This window comes from Elephas maximus, chromosome 2 (assembly GCF_024166365.1).
Source record: "Elephas maximus indicus isolate mEleMax1 chromosome 2, mEleMax1 primary haplotype, whole genome shotgun sequence".
In the NCBI taxonomy this organism is placed as follows: domain Eukaryota; kingdom Metazoa; phylum Chordata; class Mammalia; order Proboscidea; family Elephantidae; genus Elephas; species Elephas maximus.
This window is the reverse complement of record NC_064820.1, coordinates 70,857,914-70,876,870: the sequence shown is the minus strand read 5'-3', so window position 1 is coordinate 70,876,870 and position 18,957 is coordinate 70,857,914. Positions and strand designations below refer to the sequence as shown.

The following is an 18,957-nucleotide window of genomic DNA, read 5'->3' as shown; positions in this document are numbered from 1 at the left end:
GATCTTCGACAAAGGGCCAAAGACCATTTAAAATGGGAGGAGACGCCTCTTCAACAAATGCTGCTGGTAAAACTGGATGTCTCATCAGTAGAAAAATGCAACAGGACCAAACCTCACACTATACACAAAAACTAACTCAAAATGGATCGAAGACCTAAATATGAAACCTAAAACGATAAAGATCGTGGAGGAAAAAATATGGACAATGCTAAAAACCCATTGCCGTCAAGTCACTTCTGACCCACAGCGACCCTACGGGACAGAACAGAACTGCCCCATACAGTTTCCAAGGGGCGTCTGGTGGATTCGAACTGTCAACCTTTTGGTTAGCAGCCGTAGCTCTTAACCACTATGCCACCAGAGTTTCCTGGGACAATGCTAGAGGCCCTAATGTATAGCATGAATAGAGTACCAAACATAACTAAAAATGTATACACAGCATAAGACGAACTAGATAAACAGGACCTCCTAAAAATTAGACACTTATGCTCATCAAAAGATTTCTCCAACAGTCAAAAGAGAATCTACAGACTGGGAAAAAAATTTTGGCTACAACATATCCAAAAAGAGATTAATCTCTAAAATTTACAGAAAAGTTCAATATCTCAATGATAAAAACACAATTGTGTTAAGAAATGGGCAAAAGATACGAACAGACACTTCACCAAAGAAGATGTTCAGGCAACTAACAAACATATAAAGAAATGCTCACGATCATTAGTTATTAAAAAAAAAAAAGAGAGATGCAAATCAAAACTACAATGAGATATCATCTCACCCCGACATTACTGGCACTAATTAGGAAGAAAAAAAAACAGAAAATAACAAATGTATGTTACATTATGGGGAGACTGGAACTCTTATACGCTGTGGGTGAGAATGAAAAATGATACAACCACTTTGGAAAATGGTATCATACTTCCTCAAAAAACTAGAAATAGAAATACCACATGATCCAGCAATCCCACTCCTAGGTATACACCCTAAAGAAATAAAAGCTGTGAAATGAACAGACGTATGCACGCCCACATTCACTGCAGCATTATTCACAATAACAAAAAGATAGAAACAAATTAAGTGAATGGATTAACAAACTGTAGTACCTACACATAATGGAATATTATGCAATGATAAAGAATCCACAAAACATCTCACAACATGGATGAATTTGGAAGACACTATGCTGAGTGAAATAAGTCAATCACAAGAGGGCAAATCTTGTATGAGACCACTACTATAAATAAACAGCAAATGGCTTACACATAAGAAAAAAAGAAGGAACATTCTTTGATGGTTACCAGGGACAGGAGGGGGAGAGAGGGAAAATTATCAACGAGATGGAACATGCAAGTTGATAGTGGTGAAGGGAACGGCAGTACATAATATGGGGGAAGCCAGCACAGCATGACAAAGGCAAGAGAGGACACTGAGAGGAATGCCAAAAATAAAGAGCAACTACAGTAACTACTATAGCCTAGACAATCCTGCAACAAATAATAATTTGCAAATGGATAAACAGGTAGGTAGACAGGTGTGGGAGGATGTAAGGAAACACATCCACCAGCAGATAAAGGTTTGGCGGTAGGTATTTCTACATATGTGACTGTAGGTGAGGCTCATATAGAGCACACAAGGGGTACTGTCAGGGAAACCTCTTAGATAGAACCAAATACCTCATGGGCTGAAGGTCCTAGGCTAGAAGACAGGGCATCACAGACTTGGGGGACACCTATATCAACTGGCACAACACAGTTCATGAGGACAATGTTCTGCATCTTACTTGGTAAGTAATGTTTGGGCTCTTAAAAGCTTGCGAGTGTCCATCTAAGATACAACTACTGGTCTCTTCCCATCCAGAGCAAAGGAGAGTGATGAAAACCAAGGACTCAAGGGACAATCAGTCCAAAGGACTAATGGGCCACATGAACCAAAGCCTACGTGACCCTGAGACCAGAAGAACTAGATGGTGCCCAGCTACCACTACCAACTGCTCCAACTAGGATTACAACAGAGGGTCCCAGACAGAGTGGGAGAAAATTGTAGAAGAAAAAATCAAATTCACAAAAAGGACCACGCATTGCTGGTCTTATGGAGACTGGATGAATCCTTGAGACTATGGCCCCTAAGACACCCTTCTGACTAGGAACTGAAGCCACTCCTGGAAACCATCGCCCAGCCAAACAATAGACAAGCACATAAGATAAACAGTAACACCCGAGAGGACATACTCTTTAGAACAATCAATCATACAAGATCAAAAGGGAAGTACCTGCTCAAAAGCAAAGAGGGGAAGGCAGAAAGAGCAAGAAAATCAGAATGAAAGGAAAACAGGGAACCCAGGACAGAAATAGAGAGTACACTGACACATTGTGGGTAATGAAACCAAGGTCATAGAATACCTTATGTACAAACTATCATATAGAAAACTATTTTGTTCTGTAACCTTTCACCAGAAACCCTGGCAGCATAGTGGTTAAGTGCTACAGCTGCTAACCAAAGGGTCAGCAGTTCAAATCCACCAGGCGCTCCTTGGAAACTTTATGGGGCAGTTCTACTCTGTCCTACAGGGTTGCTATGAGTTGGAATCGACTTGACGGCACTGGGTTTGGTTTTGGTTTAACCTTTCATCTAATGCAGAATAAAAAAAAAAATAATAAAAAGATGTAGCCTTCTAGGGACATGACCTTTACTTAGGAAAATCATAAAGATGCTCACTGGTGACGTTAATAAAGGGGGAAAAGAAATATAAAAAGAAGGAAAGGAAAAAGACAACGTACATCCAATAATAAGGGAAAGTTAAACCAAAGTGTAACCACATTAGAAGAATCCTCTGCTATTTTAGACGCCTAGTAAAATTTTCTAATAACATGGTGGGAAATTGTTTAAAAGATGGTGGTGATGATCTAAAAATTAAACGAAGAGTTGCAGTACCACTAGTCTGCTAAAAACCAAAACCAAAGCCCTGGCGATTGAGTCGATTCTGACTCATGGCATTACCATGTGTTACAGAGTAGAACTAACCCACGGGGTTTTCTCGACTGTAAACTTTACAGGAGCAGATCAACAGAGTTCTTTCTTCCATGGTGCTGCTGGGTGGGTTTAAACTGCCAACCCTTGGATTAGCAGATGTCGCAAACTGTCTGTGCCACGCAAGGACCTAGTCTTCAGTAAGGACCTTGTTATTCAGGCACAATTTTATCTTGGTATTTGACCCTTGGAGGCTGAAGACTCAAATGCCTCCTTCAATATCACTTCTGTCACCTGTGTCATAATGACCATGTGATGGCATAGAGTATCATCATACCTAATAACCACAACATGAGCAATACATAAATGGTGTGTCATTCAGATTTACCACTAATATACAAACACAAGCTAAAAATTCCAGATGTAACCTGGATTCAAAGAAGTCTCCTTTTTGTGCTGATCTGTTGTAATTCTATTAAGTTAAAATTAAAATGTATATTGTTGAGAGAGCAAAATGCTACAAAAACTAGTAATTTTGAAAGCTGCTTTGGTTCAAGAAATTAACATTTATTCTCAATTTTTCAATAGTTCATATGGACACAGATTAACATGTATAAAACAAAACACTGAGAAAGGGTGCAATAGCTAGATATTTTAGGAAACATATCATATGCACTTTTTTCATACGTTTTCCTGAACCCCAAAATGTTTAAGTGAACTTAAAAAATACAAAGTAAAGTAAAAATTACATCAATAAATTTAATGGATCACTGTTTGGTGTCCCACATTTATAACACTGAAGAAAATAAATATTAAGAACTATACTTAATTTAAATTTTTACTTCTACTTAAGCCAAGAAAAAGACCTATTTGAAAAATTTTCACATTCAGTTAGGGGAAAATAAAGCACAATGTCAACTCTATCACCTGCAATTTTCACAAGGAATAAAAAGTTCCAAAACACAAAATAAAATTCATCATTAAGGGTAATGGAAAAATTTGGTAACAGATAAGGGTGATGACTGAACAACATGATGAATATAAGGTAATGTCACTGAATTGTATGTGTACAGAATGTTGAAATGACAAATGTTTTGTTACATACATATTTACCAGAATAAAAAAATATTTTGCACTAATTAAAAAAAATCCCATCATAAATCATAATCCATTTCAATTCCAAAAAACCGAATAAAACCCACTGCCACCGAGTCAATTCCAACTCATAGCGACCCTATAGGACAGAGTAGAACTGCCCCATAGAGTTTCCAAAGAGCGCCTGGCAGATTTGAACTGCCAACCCTTTGGATAGCAGCCATAGCACTTAACCACTATGCGACCAGGGTTTCCTCATTTCAATTAAGACATAATAAAGAATGACAAAGAGTAGTATAGAGAAAACATGATGTACCCCAAAAAAATCTAAGTTTCTATTTAGTGAGCAAATGCACGATATGGTACCCGTAATACAATATTACAGCTGAAAGTGCTGACAAATGCTTGTTCTTAAGACTATTATTTGAAATCTACCAAAATTTTAAACAGCAATTTGGTAAGCATAATTTAAAACTTTTAATGATGGTAATATTCAGAGCTTCATCCTCATCCTCATATTGATTTTAACACTCATCTGGGCATTTGGCAGACATGTATTTTTGGAAGATCTCTAGTTGTAACGATGAGGTAAAAACAACATAAAAGGAAAAATGACAAAACACACTAAGCTACTGAACAGTGACTGGTGCAACAACGAGCACCTTATTTTTAATTCTTTCTACTTTCATCTATTTTTAAACAGTCTATGTCAATGGCAGTGGGTGTGATTTGATGGGGAATGTATTTCATTTTTATATTAGATGAAAAGTAATGATAATAAAGAAGATATCATCCTACCATGTAATATGTAATGGGACATTTCTGTTTTCCTTGGTCTAATATTAGTAATTTATTTACTGAGCACACCCCAATTGCCTTTGTTATGTAACAAAATTAGCCAAGCTGGGATTTAAAGGTTGTGACAGAAAATTCATTTAGTAACAAATTCATATGTGAATAAGGGCTATCTGTATTAAAATTTAAATATTTGAAAATTAGAAACATATAATACATCTCAAAGGTCTTTTTATTTTTCCCAACACAACTGTATTCTTACTGATTTTCTCCTCAAAATCCATCTAGATTATTTTCTGATTTTTTCTGGAGAACTGCCAGAAGACAAATAATTGTTTATATATTTCTAATATCATAGGTGCACTTTGCATATAATGCACAAACAAAAAAAGAGGTCTCATTATCAAGTCAAAAATAACCATTGTTTCACTCTGTAATTTTCCTTTTAGCTATTAAGTAAAATTATCGAGGAGTACCTTATCCTTATCACATAAATTGTTAAGCATTACCCTAAACAAACAAAAAAAAGCATTACCCTTGGAAGTTATTTTTGACTCAGAACTGTCTTTCCTACTGCATTCTAGGTCTGATGAAAAATTTTATGCTTTTCTCTTATAATCTCTCAAATTTTGTAATTTCTATGCAGAAAAACTTTTGATTACCTCTTAAATGGCTTTTTCATTAATTTTACACTTTAAATTTCAATTTCAGAATCTATCCGGTTGATTTTTCCTGTTAAAAACTTCCATTTCTTGTCCTTCAAAAATATATGTATAACTTTACACAATTTTTACATTAAAAAAGGCAAAGTAACAATGCAACCCTGAACATAATGCAAAACACTGAGATACTACAAAGTATCTTCTCTGATCACAATGCCAACAAAGCAGAAATTAACACTAGGAAGACCAAGGGGGGTAAAAAAAAATCACATACATGGAAACTAAATAACACACTGCTTAAAAACCACTGGGTAATAGGAAAAAAAAAAAAATCAAAGATGGAAGCAAAAAATTCCTAGAATCAAACGAGAATAAAAACACATCATACCAAATCCCTTGGGACACAGCAAAGGCCATGCACAGAGGTCAATTTATTGCAGTAGATATACACACCAAAAAAGAAGAGACAAAATCAAAACATTAGCTATACAACAGGAACAAATAGAAAGGGAACAGCCAAAGAAGCCCACAGCCACTAGAAGAAAGGAAATAATAAAAATCAGAGCAGAAATTAATAAATAAATGAAACAGAGAATTGAAAAAGCAATAGAACCAACAAAACACCAAATGCTGGTTCTCTGAAAGGATCAACAAAATTGACCAAACACTGGCTAAACGGACAAAAGAAAAATAGGAGTATGCAAATAACCCAAATAAGAAATGAAATGGGGAACATTGCAACAGATTCAACTGAAATAAAAATAAAGAGGATCATAAAAGAGTACTCTGAAAAAATACTCCAACAAATTTGAAAACCTAGAGGAAATGAACAAATTTCTAGAAACACACTACCTCCCCAAACTAACACAAAATGACTTTGAAAACCTGAACAGAACCATGACAAGAGAAGAGATTGAAAAGGTAGCAAAAAAAAAAAACTCCCAACCAAAAGTCCAGGCCCAGATGGCTTCACTGGAGAATTCTACCAAATTCAGAGAAGAACTTGTAAACCAGTACTATGCAAACTATTTGAGAACATAGAAAAGGTAGGGATACTTCCAAATTCACCCTATGCAGCCAGCATAACTGTGACACCAAAACAAGGCAAAGACACCACACACACACACACTCACACACACACAAAATTACAGACCAATATCTCATGACAGATACAATTCTCAAAAAAATTCTACCCAATAGAATTCAGCATCATATCAAAAAAAAATAATATACCATGACCAAGTGGGATTCATACCAGGTATGCAAGGATGGCTCAACATTAGAAAATCAACCGAAGTAATCCACCACATAAATAAAAGAATCACATGATCATCACAATCGATGCAGAAAAGGCATTCAACAAAGTCCAACACCCCATCCTGATAAAAACGCTCAATAAAATAGGTATAAAGGCAAATTCCTCAATGTAATAAAGGAAATCTATACAAAACTAACAGCCAACATCATTCTTAATGGAGAGAGGCTGAAAACATTCCCCTTGAAAACAGGAACAAGACAAGGATGCCCTTTATCACTACTCCTATTTAACACTGTGCTGGAAGTTCTAGCTAGAGCAATAAGGCAAGAAAAAGAAATAAAGGGCATCTAAATTGGTAATGAAGAAGTAAAACTGTCCTTATTTGCAGATGATATGATACTATACATAGAAAATACAAAAGACTCAATGAGAAAACTACTGTAACTAACAGAAAGACTCAGCAGAGTAGAAGATACAAGATATACAAAAATCCGTTGGATTCCTATACACCAATAAAGAGAACTACAAAAAGGAAATCAGGAAAACAATACCATTTATAGTAGCCCCTCAAAAAAATAAAGCACTTAGGAATACACCTAATCAGGGATGTAAAAGACCTATACAAAGAAAACCACAAAACACTACTACAAGAAACCAAAAGAGATCTACATAAATGAAAAAACACACCATGCTCATGGATAGGTAGACTGAACAGAAATGTCAATTCTGTGCAAAACAATTTACAAATACAATGCAATTCCAATCCAAATACCAACAGCATTCTTTAACAAAACAGAAGAACTAATCATTAACTTTATACGGAGAGGAAAAAGGCCCCAGATAATAACACACTATTGAAGAAGAATAAAGTAGGAGGACTTGCACTACCATTCCTCAGAACCTAGTATACAGCTACGGTAGTCAGAACAGGCTGGTACTGGTACAACGACAGGCACATTGACCGATGGAACAGAATTGAGAACCCAGATGTAAATCCATCCACATATGGTCACTCAATCTTCGACAAAGGCCCAAAGTCTGTCAAATGGGAAAAGACAGTCTTTTTAACAAACGATTGTGGTAAAATGATGTCCATCTGCAAAAAAAATGAAACAGGAACCATACCTCACACCACACACAAAAACTAATTCAAAAGGGATCACTGACCTAAATACAAAATCAAAACCTATAAATGTCACAGAAAAAAAAAAGGATCAATGCTAGAGGCCCTAATACACAGCATAATTAACAATACAAGAACACTAGAAGATGAGCTAGATAACTGGGATCTTGTAAAAATTGAACATTTATGCTCATTAAAAGACTTCACTAAAAGAGTAAAAAGAGAACCTACAGACTGGGAAAAAATTTTTGGCTATGGCAAATTTGACAAAGGCCTAATCTGTAAAATCTATAGGAAAATCCAAAACCTCTACAACAAAAAGACAAATAAGCCAATTAAAAAATGCGCAAAAGGTATGGACAGTTCACCAAAGAAGACATTTGAATGGCTAAGAAATACATGAGGAAATTGCTGGTAATCAATAGCCTTTAGAGAAATGCAAATCAAAACCACAATGAGATAACACTCTCACCCCAACATTACTGGCATGAATTAAAAAAAAAACAGAAAATAACAAACGTTGGCGAGGCTGCGGCGAGACTGGAACTCTTATGCACTGCTGGTGGGAATGCAAGAGGGTGTGACCATTTTGGAGAACAATATGGTGCTTCCTTAAAAGGCTAGAAATAGAAATACCATACAATCCAGCAATCCCACTCCTAGCAACACATCCTAGAGAAATAAGAGCTACCATACAAATAGACATATGCACACCCATGTTCACTGCAGCATTGCTCACAACAGCAAAAAGATGGAAACAACCTAGGTGCCCATTAACAGATGATAGATTAAACAAAACTATGATACATACACACAGTGGAATATTACACAATAAAGAACAATGATGACTCTACAAAGCATCTCACAACATTGCTGAATCTGGAGGGCATTATGCTGAGTGAAATAAGTCAATCACAAAAGGACAAATACTGTATGAGAGCACTACAATAAAAACTCATGAAAAGGCTTGCACACAAAAAGAAACAATCTTTGATGGTTACAAGGGAAGGGAGGGTTGGGAAGGATAAACACTAACTAGACAATAGATAAGTGGTAAATGTGGTGACGGGTGAGATGCTACACAATACTGGGGAAGCCAGCATGACTTCTCCAAGGCAAGGTCATGGAAGTTCTACAGACACATCCAAACTTCCGGAGGGACCAAATTACTAGCCTGAGGGCTCTGGGGACCATGGTCTCAGGGAACATCTAGCTCAACTGGCATAACACAGTTTATAAAGAAAATGCTCTACAGTCTACTTTGGTGAGTAATGTCTGGAGTCTTAAAAGCTTGTGAGTGGCCATCTAAATATACTCTACTGGTCTCATCTAGTCTGTAGCAAGGGAGAAAAGAGAAAACAAAAGACACAAAAGAAAGATTAGTCAAAAGGACTAATGAATCACAACTACTACAGCCTCCACCAGACTGAGTCCACCACAACTAGATAGTGCTCAGCTACCACCATTAACTGCCCTGACAGGGATCACAATAGAGGATGACAGGCAGACCTAAAGAAAAATGTAGAACAAAATTCTAACTCACACACACACACAAAAAGACCAGATGTACTAGTCTGATAGAGACTAGAGAAACCCTGAGAGTATGGCCCCCAGATACCCTTGTAGCTCAGTAATGAAGTCACTCCCGAGGGTCACCCTTCAGCCACAGATTAGACAGGCCCATAAAACAAAATGAGACTAAATGGGCATACCAGCCCAGGGGCAAGGATGAGAAGGCAGGAGAAGACAGAAAAATTGGTAACGGGGAACCCAAGATCAAGAAGGGGAGAATGCTGACACGTCACGGGGTTTTCAACCAATGTCACAGAACAATACGTGTATGAACTGCTGAAGGAGAAACTAGTTTGCTCTGTAAACCTTCATCTAAAGCACAACTGGAAAAAAAAAAAGGCCAGCTAATAAATACTTCAAAAGTGCTACCTTACAAAACAGGTAACATATCTATCTATGAAGTAGTTACTTGTCACATGTTTTTAATAATAAAATAAAAGATCTATGGATAAAAAATGGATAGTGTGGTTTAAATCAAGAAATGTATGTCAACATTGTATCCTTTACAATACTTTTTCAATCTTTATCGGACCAAATAACCCAAAAAGCTGGACTATACGAAAAGTGCAGCATCAGGATAGAAGGACGACTTATAATAAACAATCTGTAACACTCAGATTACTCAACTTGAAAGTGAATAGGACAACCTGGAGCACTTACTAGTGAAGATCAAAGACTAAAGCCTTCAGTGTGGATTATACTTCAACATAAAGAAAACAAAAATCGTCACAACTGGACCAATAAGCAACATCATGGTAAACAGAGAAAAGACTGAAGTTGTCAAGGATTTCATTTTACTTGGATCCACAATCAACACCTATGGAAGCAACAGTTAAGAAATCAAATGACGTGCTGCACTGGACAAATCTGCTGCAAAAGACCTCTTTAAAAAGCAAAGATGTCATTTTGAGGACGAAAGTGCACCTCACTCAAGCCATGGTATTTTCAAAGGCCTCATATGCATGTGAAAGCCGGACAATGACTAAGAAGAGCAAAGAACTGATGTCTTTGAATTATAGTGTTGGTGAAGATGTTGAATATACTATGGACTGCTAGAAGAAACATGTCCTGGAAGGAGTACAGCCAGAATGCTCCTTCGAAGTGAGAACGGCAAGACTTCGTCTCATGTACTTTGGCCATGTCATCAGGAGGGATCAGTCCTTGGAGAAGAACATTATGCTTGGTGACGTCACGGGTCAGAGAAAAAGAGCAAGACTCTCAAGGAGATAGACAGACATACTGGCTGTAACAATGCACTCGAACAGCAAAAACTGCAAGGATGGTGCAGGACTGGGCAGGATTTTGTTCCAATGCACACAGAGTCCCTATGAGTCAGAAATGACTTGATGGCAGCTAATAACAACAATGGATGGTGAGATACGTACCACTTCTGTGAACTCATTACTTCCCAAATCCAGTCTTTCCAGCTGGGTCAGTCTATTCATGGTTCTATTCAAAATGGATTAATAAAAGAATTAAGTATACAAAAAAACAACAATCATATGGAAACTTTCAAATTTCATAGTCTGAAACACCCTTATATATTTAATAACCTATAAACTTTCACATACTTGCCAAATAACAATAATTTTCTACAAAAGTTTTATGAAAATCACAAATATTGATTTTGATTTCAAATCAAAGCTATAATTATACCATTTTAACTTAATACCAACACTTTTCTGCAGCTATTGACTCTTGAAAAACGTACAAACTGATTTTGTAAGTAAATAAACTAAGTTGCGCTTTTATCTCTCCAGCTATAAATCCAACTATTTAAACTAACCGTTAATTAAATATATATAATGCTTCTAAGTTGTTATTTGTATAAAACAATATTATTTAGTTGATTGAGGTGCTACCAAGATAACGAACTCTCCCTTTAAAAATATTTTACATTATGACAAAATGATAATGAAATAGCTATTATCATATTATCAATATATTACATTAATTTATTCGTAATAATTTGGAAATCAAGATCATTAAAAACCAAATAGGCCCCTTAAATTATGGTGCATAAACACACACACAAAAATTTACCTTTTGAATATTCAACAAATTAAAAATAAGTTAAAACATTTCTCCAGCTTTTTAGTCAAAGAATATAAGAAACTGTACCATTAATTTTACTGATTCATAATTAGAGGAAGTTAATTTTTTCCTACTCTTCCATTTTAAATATGCCATTTTATCATCATGCCCTTACTTTTCTTCATCACGCAATGCCTCATTTTTCTCAAACTTGCTTTATTTAACTTAGACTTACTGAGTGACTGTTTCTCTGGTACTGTGATGTTGCCATCAAGTCAATTCCAACTCATAAGTGACTCTATAAGGCAGAGTACAACTGTCCCATAGAGTTTCCAAGGAGCACCTGGTGGATCTGAACTGCTAGCTTTTTAGTTAGCAGCCACAGCACTTAACCACTACGCCACCAGGGTTTCCAGTACTTCATTTAAAGAAAAAAAAAAAAATTTTTTTTTTTTTTTTTACTTCATAGTACCTGAGAAATAGGCACTGAAAAAATCTAACTGAAGTGCTGGAGCCCTGGCAGCATAATGGATAAGAACTCGGCTGCTAACCAAAATGTTGGCAATTCAAATTTACCAGCCACTCTGTGGAAACTCTATGGGGCAGTTCTACTATGTCCTACAGGGTTGCTGAGTTGGAACTGACTTGATGAGATGGGTTTGGGTTTTTTTTTTAATGAAGTACTACAAAGCCCTGGTGGCACTGTGGTTAAGAGCTCAGCTGCTAACCAACAGGTGAACGGTGTGAATCAACCAGCTGTTCCTTGGAAACTCTATACGACAGTTCTACTCTGTCCTAAAGGGTCACTATGTGTCGGAATCAACAAGATGGCAAGAGGTTTTGTTTGGTTTTATGATTCGACTTCCTTTACTCATCTATTTCTGGCTCCAGAGAATCTATAAGTAAGTTCTAGTTTGCTTCATAAGAAAACAAAAGATGTTTCCAGGACACTTCTTCAGAAGTATAAAATCACACGCTATGTAATTAAATTCTTCTATCCATACTACTATACCAGGTCGAAATTTGGAAAATGTAAAGAGAACTTTAAGAAGAAGAAAAGGAAAAGACTTGATCTTACATTTCTTACTTCACTACAGTAGTTACAATGACTAACATGAAAACTTGCATGCAGCAATTGAACACACATCAATAAGGGTAAATTATAAAACTAAAGCATATCAGTTTTAGAAAAAGGTACAAAAAAGAACAGCAGTGCACTGGAAATTACAGACAACTTCTTAGAAAAATTAAGGTTTAAAACAGATTTAGGAAAACATGAAGATGTGGCTATGTAATTAAAAACAGGAAATCTACTGAAAGAAAATATAAAGTCCAAATAGCGTTTCCACCTGAACTCTCTGTACTTAATATTGGCAATGTCTGTTCTACTCTTCATACGCTTCAGAAATTTAAGAAACAAAACTCTATCTTAGATTAAATTCTGTTTCCTACTTTAACTAGAAAATAGATACAACATCCTACAAATGTCCTCCTGTCTACCTCTCAAATTCGTTTTGATTTAACTCATTTTTACCTTCTTCTCCCTAAAGATAAGATTGAGAAGAATGGGAATTCCAGAACACTTGACTGTACTCATGAGTAACCCTGTACATAGATCAAGGGGTAGTCATTCAAACACAACGAGGGGATACTGTGCGGTTTAAAGACAGGAAAAGTGTGGGCCAGGGTTGTATCCTTTCACTGTATCTATTCAATCTGTATGCTGAGCAAATAATCCAAGAAGCCAGACTATATGAAGAACAGGGAATCAGGACTGGAGGAACACTCATTAACAGCCTGTGTTATGGAGATGACACAACCTTGCCTGCTGAAAGTGAAGAGGACTTGAAGCACTTACGGATGAAAATCAAAGCCCATAGCTTTCAGCACAGATTACACCTCAACATAAAGAAAACAAAAATCCTTACAGGTGGACCAATAAGCAACATCATGATAAAGAGAGAAAAGACTGAAGTTGTCAAAGATTTCATTTTACTTGAATTCACAATCAACACCCACAGAAGCAGCAGTCAAGAAATCAAAAGATGCACTGCACTGGGCAAATCTGCTGCAAAAGACCTCTGTAAAGTGTTGAAAAACAAAGATGTCACCTTGAAGACTAAGGTGCGCCTGACCCAAGCCATGGTGTTTTCAATCACCTCATATGCATGTGAAAGCTGGACGATAAATAAGGAAGACTGAAGAAGGTTTGATGCCTTTGAATTGTGGTACTGGTGAAGAACACTGAATATACCATGGACTGCCAAAAGAGCAAACAAATCTGTCTTGGAAGAACAACCAGAATGTTCCTTAGAAGCAAGGATGGCAAGACTATGTCTCATCTACTTTGGACGTGTCGTCAGAGGGACCAGTCCCTGGAGAAGGACATCATGCTTGGTAAAGCAGAAGATGGAAGCCCTGGTGGTTTAGTGGTTAAGTGCTACGGCTGCTAACCAAAGGTTCGGCAGTTCGAATCCGCCAGGTGCTCCTTGGAAACTCTATGGGGCAGTTCTACTCTGTCCTATAGGGTCGCTATGAGTCGGAATTGACTTGATGGCACTGGGTTTGGTTTTAAAGCAGTCAGTGAACAAGAAGAAGACCCTCAACAAGATGGACTGACACAGCGGCTGCAACAATGGGCTCGAGCACAAGAATTTTGAGGATAGCACAGGACCAGGCAGTGTTTCTTTCTGTTGTACATAGGGTCCCTATGAGTCGGAATCCACTCGATGGCACCTAACAACAACTCCAGAGAAAAATATCCCTCCTTTGCGTTCCTGGTACAGTGCCCTCCAACTATAAAAAAGTGGTATTTAATTTCACTTAACTACATATCGGAAACCCTGGTGGCGCAGTGTTTAAGTGCAACAGCTGCTAGCCAACAGGTCAACAGTTCAAATCTACCAGGTGCTCCTTGGAAGCTCTACAGGGCAGTTCTACCCTGCCCTACAGGGTCATCATGAGTCGGAATCAACTCAACAGCAGTGGGTTTTTGGTGGGTTTTAAATACATATCTAAAAAATAGCACTACCTTAAACCAAAAATATCCCTCAAATTATTATTTTTTTTTAGGAGTATTTATTAATATTTCAAGAAATGCAAGGGGTTTCTGCAAAGGCCAAAACTAGTGTTCAGTAAGCTAGCATGAGAGTGTGTCCTGAGTGGTGCAAGCGGTTTGCCATTTGCTGCTGACCTGAAGGTTGGCAGTTCAAACCTTACCTAGCAGCACCATGAGAGGAAGGCCTAGTGAACTGCTTCCATAAAGACTACAGCTACGAAAATAAAATCTTCTTAAAACCAAAAAGGAGTTTAACTAATAAGGCATGTTTACCTAGAGCACTGTGTTCTTTTAAGATCTGTCTATATGGGATCAAACTGATAATCACAACTCAAAAGATCAGATAGAAAACTTGAGAGAAATGAGTTTATGTTAATGGAGGGAGACAGAAAACGAGAGTGAGAATGGTTGCAGAACTCAGAGAATGTACTCAGTGTCACTGAATTGTACATCTAGAAACTGTTCTACTGTGTATATTCTGAACAAAAAATAAATTATAAAAGAAAAATAAGGCCACCTGATAGAATCCATCCTACACAGACCAATAAATTAATGCTAATTTGAACCGCCTAGTTTTTAAAAGAAAATACAATTTAAAATAAATAAGTAAAACATTACTGAATATTTTACTTGTGATTTTTTTCTTCACCTGCTTTTCTAACAAAGTTGGAAAAACAGTTGTTAGGAATACATAAATGCCCCTGAATACAAATAACTGTTGATTGCGACTAATTTCAAAACTATCCAAGTTTCTTTTTTTCTATGCCATATGCCATAGTAATTCTTTAAGACATTAATGAATAAAACTGAGGGTCTGTTTTTAAAAAAATAATAGTACTTCCCACTGCTTTAATCTTTGATCATAAAAAAGGTCCAGTCACATAACCTGACTGAACATGACTTTCAGTAACTTTAATACTATGGCCTCTTTACAGTTTACAAGGTTTCAGAGGTTTTATTTTATTGCAGTGAAAACATACACAACAAAACATATACCACCTCAACAACTTCAACATGTAAAGTTCAGTGATATTGATTACATTCTTTGAATTCTGCAACCATTCGCACTATCATCTTAAAAGTTTTATCATAAGTCTTAAAAATGAAGCAGGAAAAAATTAAGGTTCCAAATTCGATTTGAACCTTCAAAAGGAGACTGAGATCCAGAAACCTAATAAATCACTATTTAAACACCAATGACAAATGGTTAGATTTTTATATTAAACACCATGAATTAAAATATGATGAACACAAAACAGTGACTCTTAAAATAACTTACACTAGTCATTTTGTTGTTAAGTGCTGTCAAGTCAGTTCTGACTCAAAGCAACCCTACATAGAACAGAATGAAATACCAGCCGGTCCTGCGCCAACTTCACAATGGTTGATACGTTCAAGCCCATTGTTGCAGTCACTGTGTAAATCCATTTCCTTAATGGTCTTCCTCTTTTTTACCTACCCTCTACCTTACAAACTATGATGTCCTTCTCCAGGGACTGATCCCTCCTGAAAACATGTCCAAAGTACATGATACCAAGTCTCACCATTTTCGCATCCAAGAAGCACATTCGGCTGTACTTCTTGCAAGACAGAATTATCCGTTCCTCTGTCAGTCCATGGTATATTCAGGATTCTTGGCCAGCATCATCAATTCTTCTTTGGTCTTCCTTATTTATTGTGCAGCTTAAGCGTGCATATGAGTTGATCAAAGATACCATGTTTTGGATCAATAACGCCTTTGTCCTTAAAGTGACGTTTTTGCTTTTTAACACTTTAAAGAGGCCTTTTGCAGCAGATTTGCCCAATGCAATACGTCAGTTGATTTCTTAACGGCTGCTTCCATAGGTTTTGGTTATGGATCCCAGAAAAATTCAATCCTTGACAACTTCAGTATTTCTCTGTTTATCATCATGTTGGTTACTGGTTCTAGTTGTGAGGATTTTTGTTCTCTTTATGTTTAGGTGTAATCCATACTGAAACCTGTAGCCTTGTGAACAGATACGACCCTGACACACACCTTTCCTGACTTTAAACCACTTAGTACCACACCTTGATCTTTTCAAAAGACTGCCTCTTGGTCCATATACAGGCTCCACATGAGCATAATTAAGTGTTCTGGAATTCTCATTCTTTGCAATGTTATCCATAATTTAGTTTTGATCCACACAGTCAAATGCCTCTGCACAGTCAATAAAATACAGGTAAACATCTTCCTACTATTAACTGTTTTCAGGCAAGATTCATCTGACATCAGCAATGATGTCCCTTGTTCCACATCCTCTTCTGAACCCAGCCTGAGTTTCTGGCAGTTCCCTGCTGATGTACTGCTACAACTTTTTTTTTTTTTTTTTAAATTTTCTTCAGAAAAATTTTACTTGTGTGTGTTGTTTGATAATTTCCCCCATTCTGTTGGATCACCTTTCTTTGGAATGGGCACAAAAATGTATCGCTTTCAGTCAGTTGGCCAGATAGTTGTCTTCCAAGTGTCTTGGCATAGATGAGTGAGTGCTTCCAGTGTTGCATCTGCTTGTTGAAACATCTCATTTGGTATTCCAACAATTCCTGAAGCCTTGTTTTTCACCAATGACCTCAGTGCAGCTTGGACTTCAGTACCAATAGTTCTTGATCATATGCTGCTTCCTGAAATGGTTGAATGCTGACCAATTCTTTGGTACAGTGACTCTGTGTATTCTCTCAATCTTCTTTTGATGCTTCCTGCATCGTTCAGTATTTTTCCCATACCAAATTACAACCTGAAGCTTGAATTTTTTTCTTCAGTTCATTCAGCTTGAGAAATGCTGAGTGTGTTCTTCCCTTTTGGTCTTCTAAGTCTTTGCACATTTTAGTATAAGACTTTGTCAAGTTGCCCTTTGAAATATCTGTTCAACTTTTTGATGTGATCATTTCTTCTATTCACTTTAGCTACTCTACGTTCAATAGCAAGTTTCGGAGTCTCTTCTAACTAATTCATTTCGGCCTTTTCTTTCTTTCCTGTCTTTTTAATGACCTTTAGCTTTCTTCATGTATAATGTCTTGTCATCCCAAAACTTGTCTGGTCTTCGATCACCATTGTTCAAAACATCAAATCTATATACTCAAAGTCATACTTTGGCTCTCATGGACTTGTTCTAATTTTTCCGCAGCTTCATCTTTAACTCGCATGTGAGGAAATGACCGTCTGTTCTGAAGTCAGTGTCTGGTCTTGTTCTAACTGATGATACTGAGCTTCTCCATAGTCTCTTTTCACAGATATAGTCTCTTTGATTCCTACAAATTCTGTCCAGCGAAGTCCATGTGTACAGTCACTGTTTATGCTGTTGAAAAAAGGTATTTGCAATGAAGATGTCGCTGGTCTTGCAAAATTCTATCATGCAATCTCCAGAGTAGTTTCTATCACCAAGGTCATATTTTCTAACTACTAATCATTCTTCTTTGTTCCTAACTTTTGCTTTCCAATCACCAGCAATTATCAATGCATCTTTACTGCATTTTTTATTAATTTCAGACTGAAGGAGCTGGTAAAAATCTTGAATTTATCTTAGGCATTAGTGGTTGGTGCGTAGATTTGAACAATAGTCCTGTTAACTGGTCTTCTTCATAGGCATATGGATATTATCCTATCACCGAGAGCACTGTACTTCAGGATAGATTTTGAAATGCTTTTGACGATGAATACGATGCCATTCCTCATTCCTGGCACAGTAGACCACATAATTGCCTGATTCAGAACAGCCAATACCAGTCTGTTTCAGCTCACTAATGGTCTATGTATATCGATGTCTAGGTGCTTCATTTCATTTTTGACAACTTCTAATTTTCCTAGATTCATACTTTGTACATTCCATGTTCCAGTTTTTAATGGATGTTTGCAGCTATTTCTTCTTATTTTGAGTTGTACCCATCAGCAAAAGGTCCTGAATGCTTGACCCCATCCACGTCATTAAAGTCAACTCTACTGTGAGGAGGCAGTTCTTCCCCAGTCGTATTTTGAGTGCTTTCGAACCTGAAGGGCTCATCTTCGGGCACTGCACCTGACATGTTCCACTGCTATTCATAAGGTTTTCACTGTCCAATTTTTTACAAGTAGGTCCCCTTCTTCCTAGTCTGTCTTAGTCTGGAAGCTCCGCTGAAACCTGTCTACCATGGATGACTCTGCTAGTATTTGTAATACTGGTGTCATAGCTTCTAGCATCACAGCAACAGGCAAGCCACCACAGTATGACAAATTGACAAACTGGCACTATCATTTTACATTTAAAAAATTTAGTAACATTTCTCTAAGGACTTAAATATTATATATTCTGAACAATTTTAAAAAGGATAGAACTTTACTTACTTTGGCAACATTTTCAACTGATTTTCTCTAAGTTCTAATATTTGGAGTTTGGTTAAT

At 36.9% G+C, this 18,957-nt stretch overlaps 1 protein-coding gene across 5 annotated transcripts in view; it reads right to left on the bottom strand.

The window, feature by feature from the left end:
* ERBIN (erbb2 interacting protein) overlaps positions 1 to 18,957 on the bottom strand; it is a 169,693-nt gene that overhangs the window by 57,543 nt on the left and 93,193 nt on the right. For all 5 annotated transcript variants that reach the window (XM_049864706.1, XM_049864695.1, XM_049864714.1 and 2 more), the window contains 2 exons: positions 18,901 to 18,957; positions 10,858 to 10,921 (listed from right to left, as the gene is read on the bottom strand). In XM_049864706.1, coding sequence (XP_049720663.1) covers positions 10,858 to 10,921; positions 18,901 to 18,957 — 121 coding nt within the window. The remainder of the gene's footprint in view (positions 1 to 10,857; positions 10,922 to 18,900) is intronic.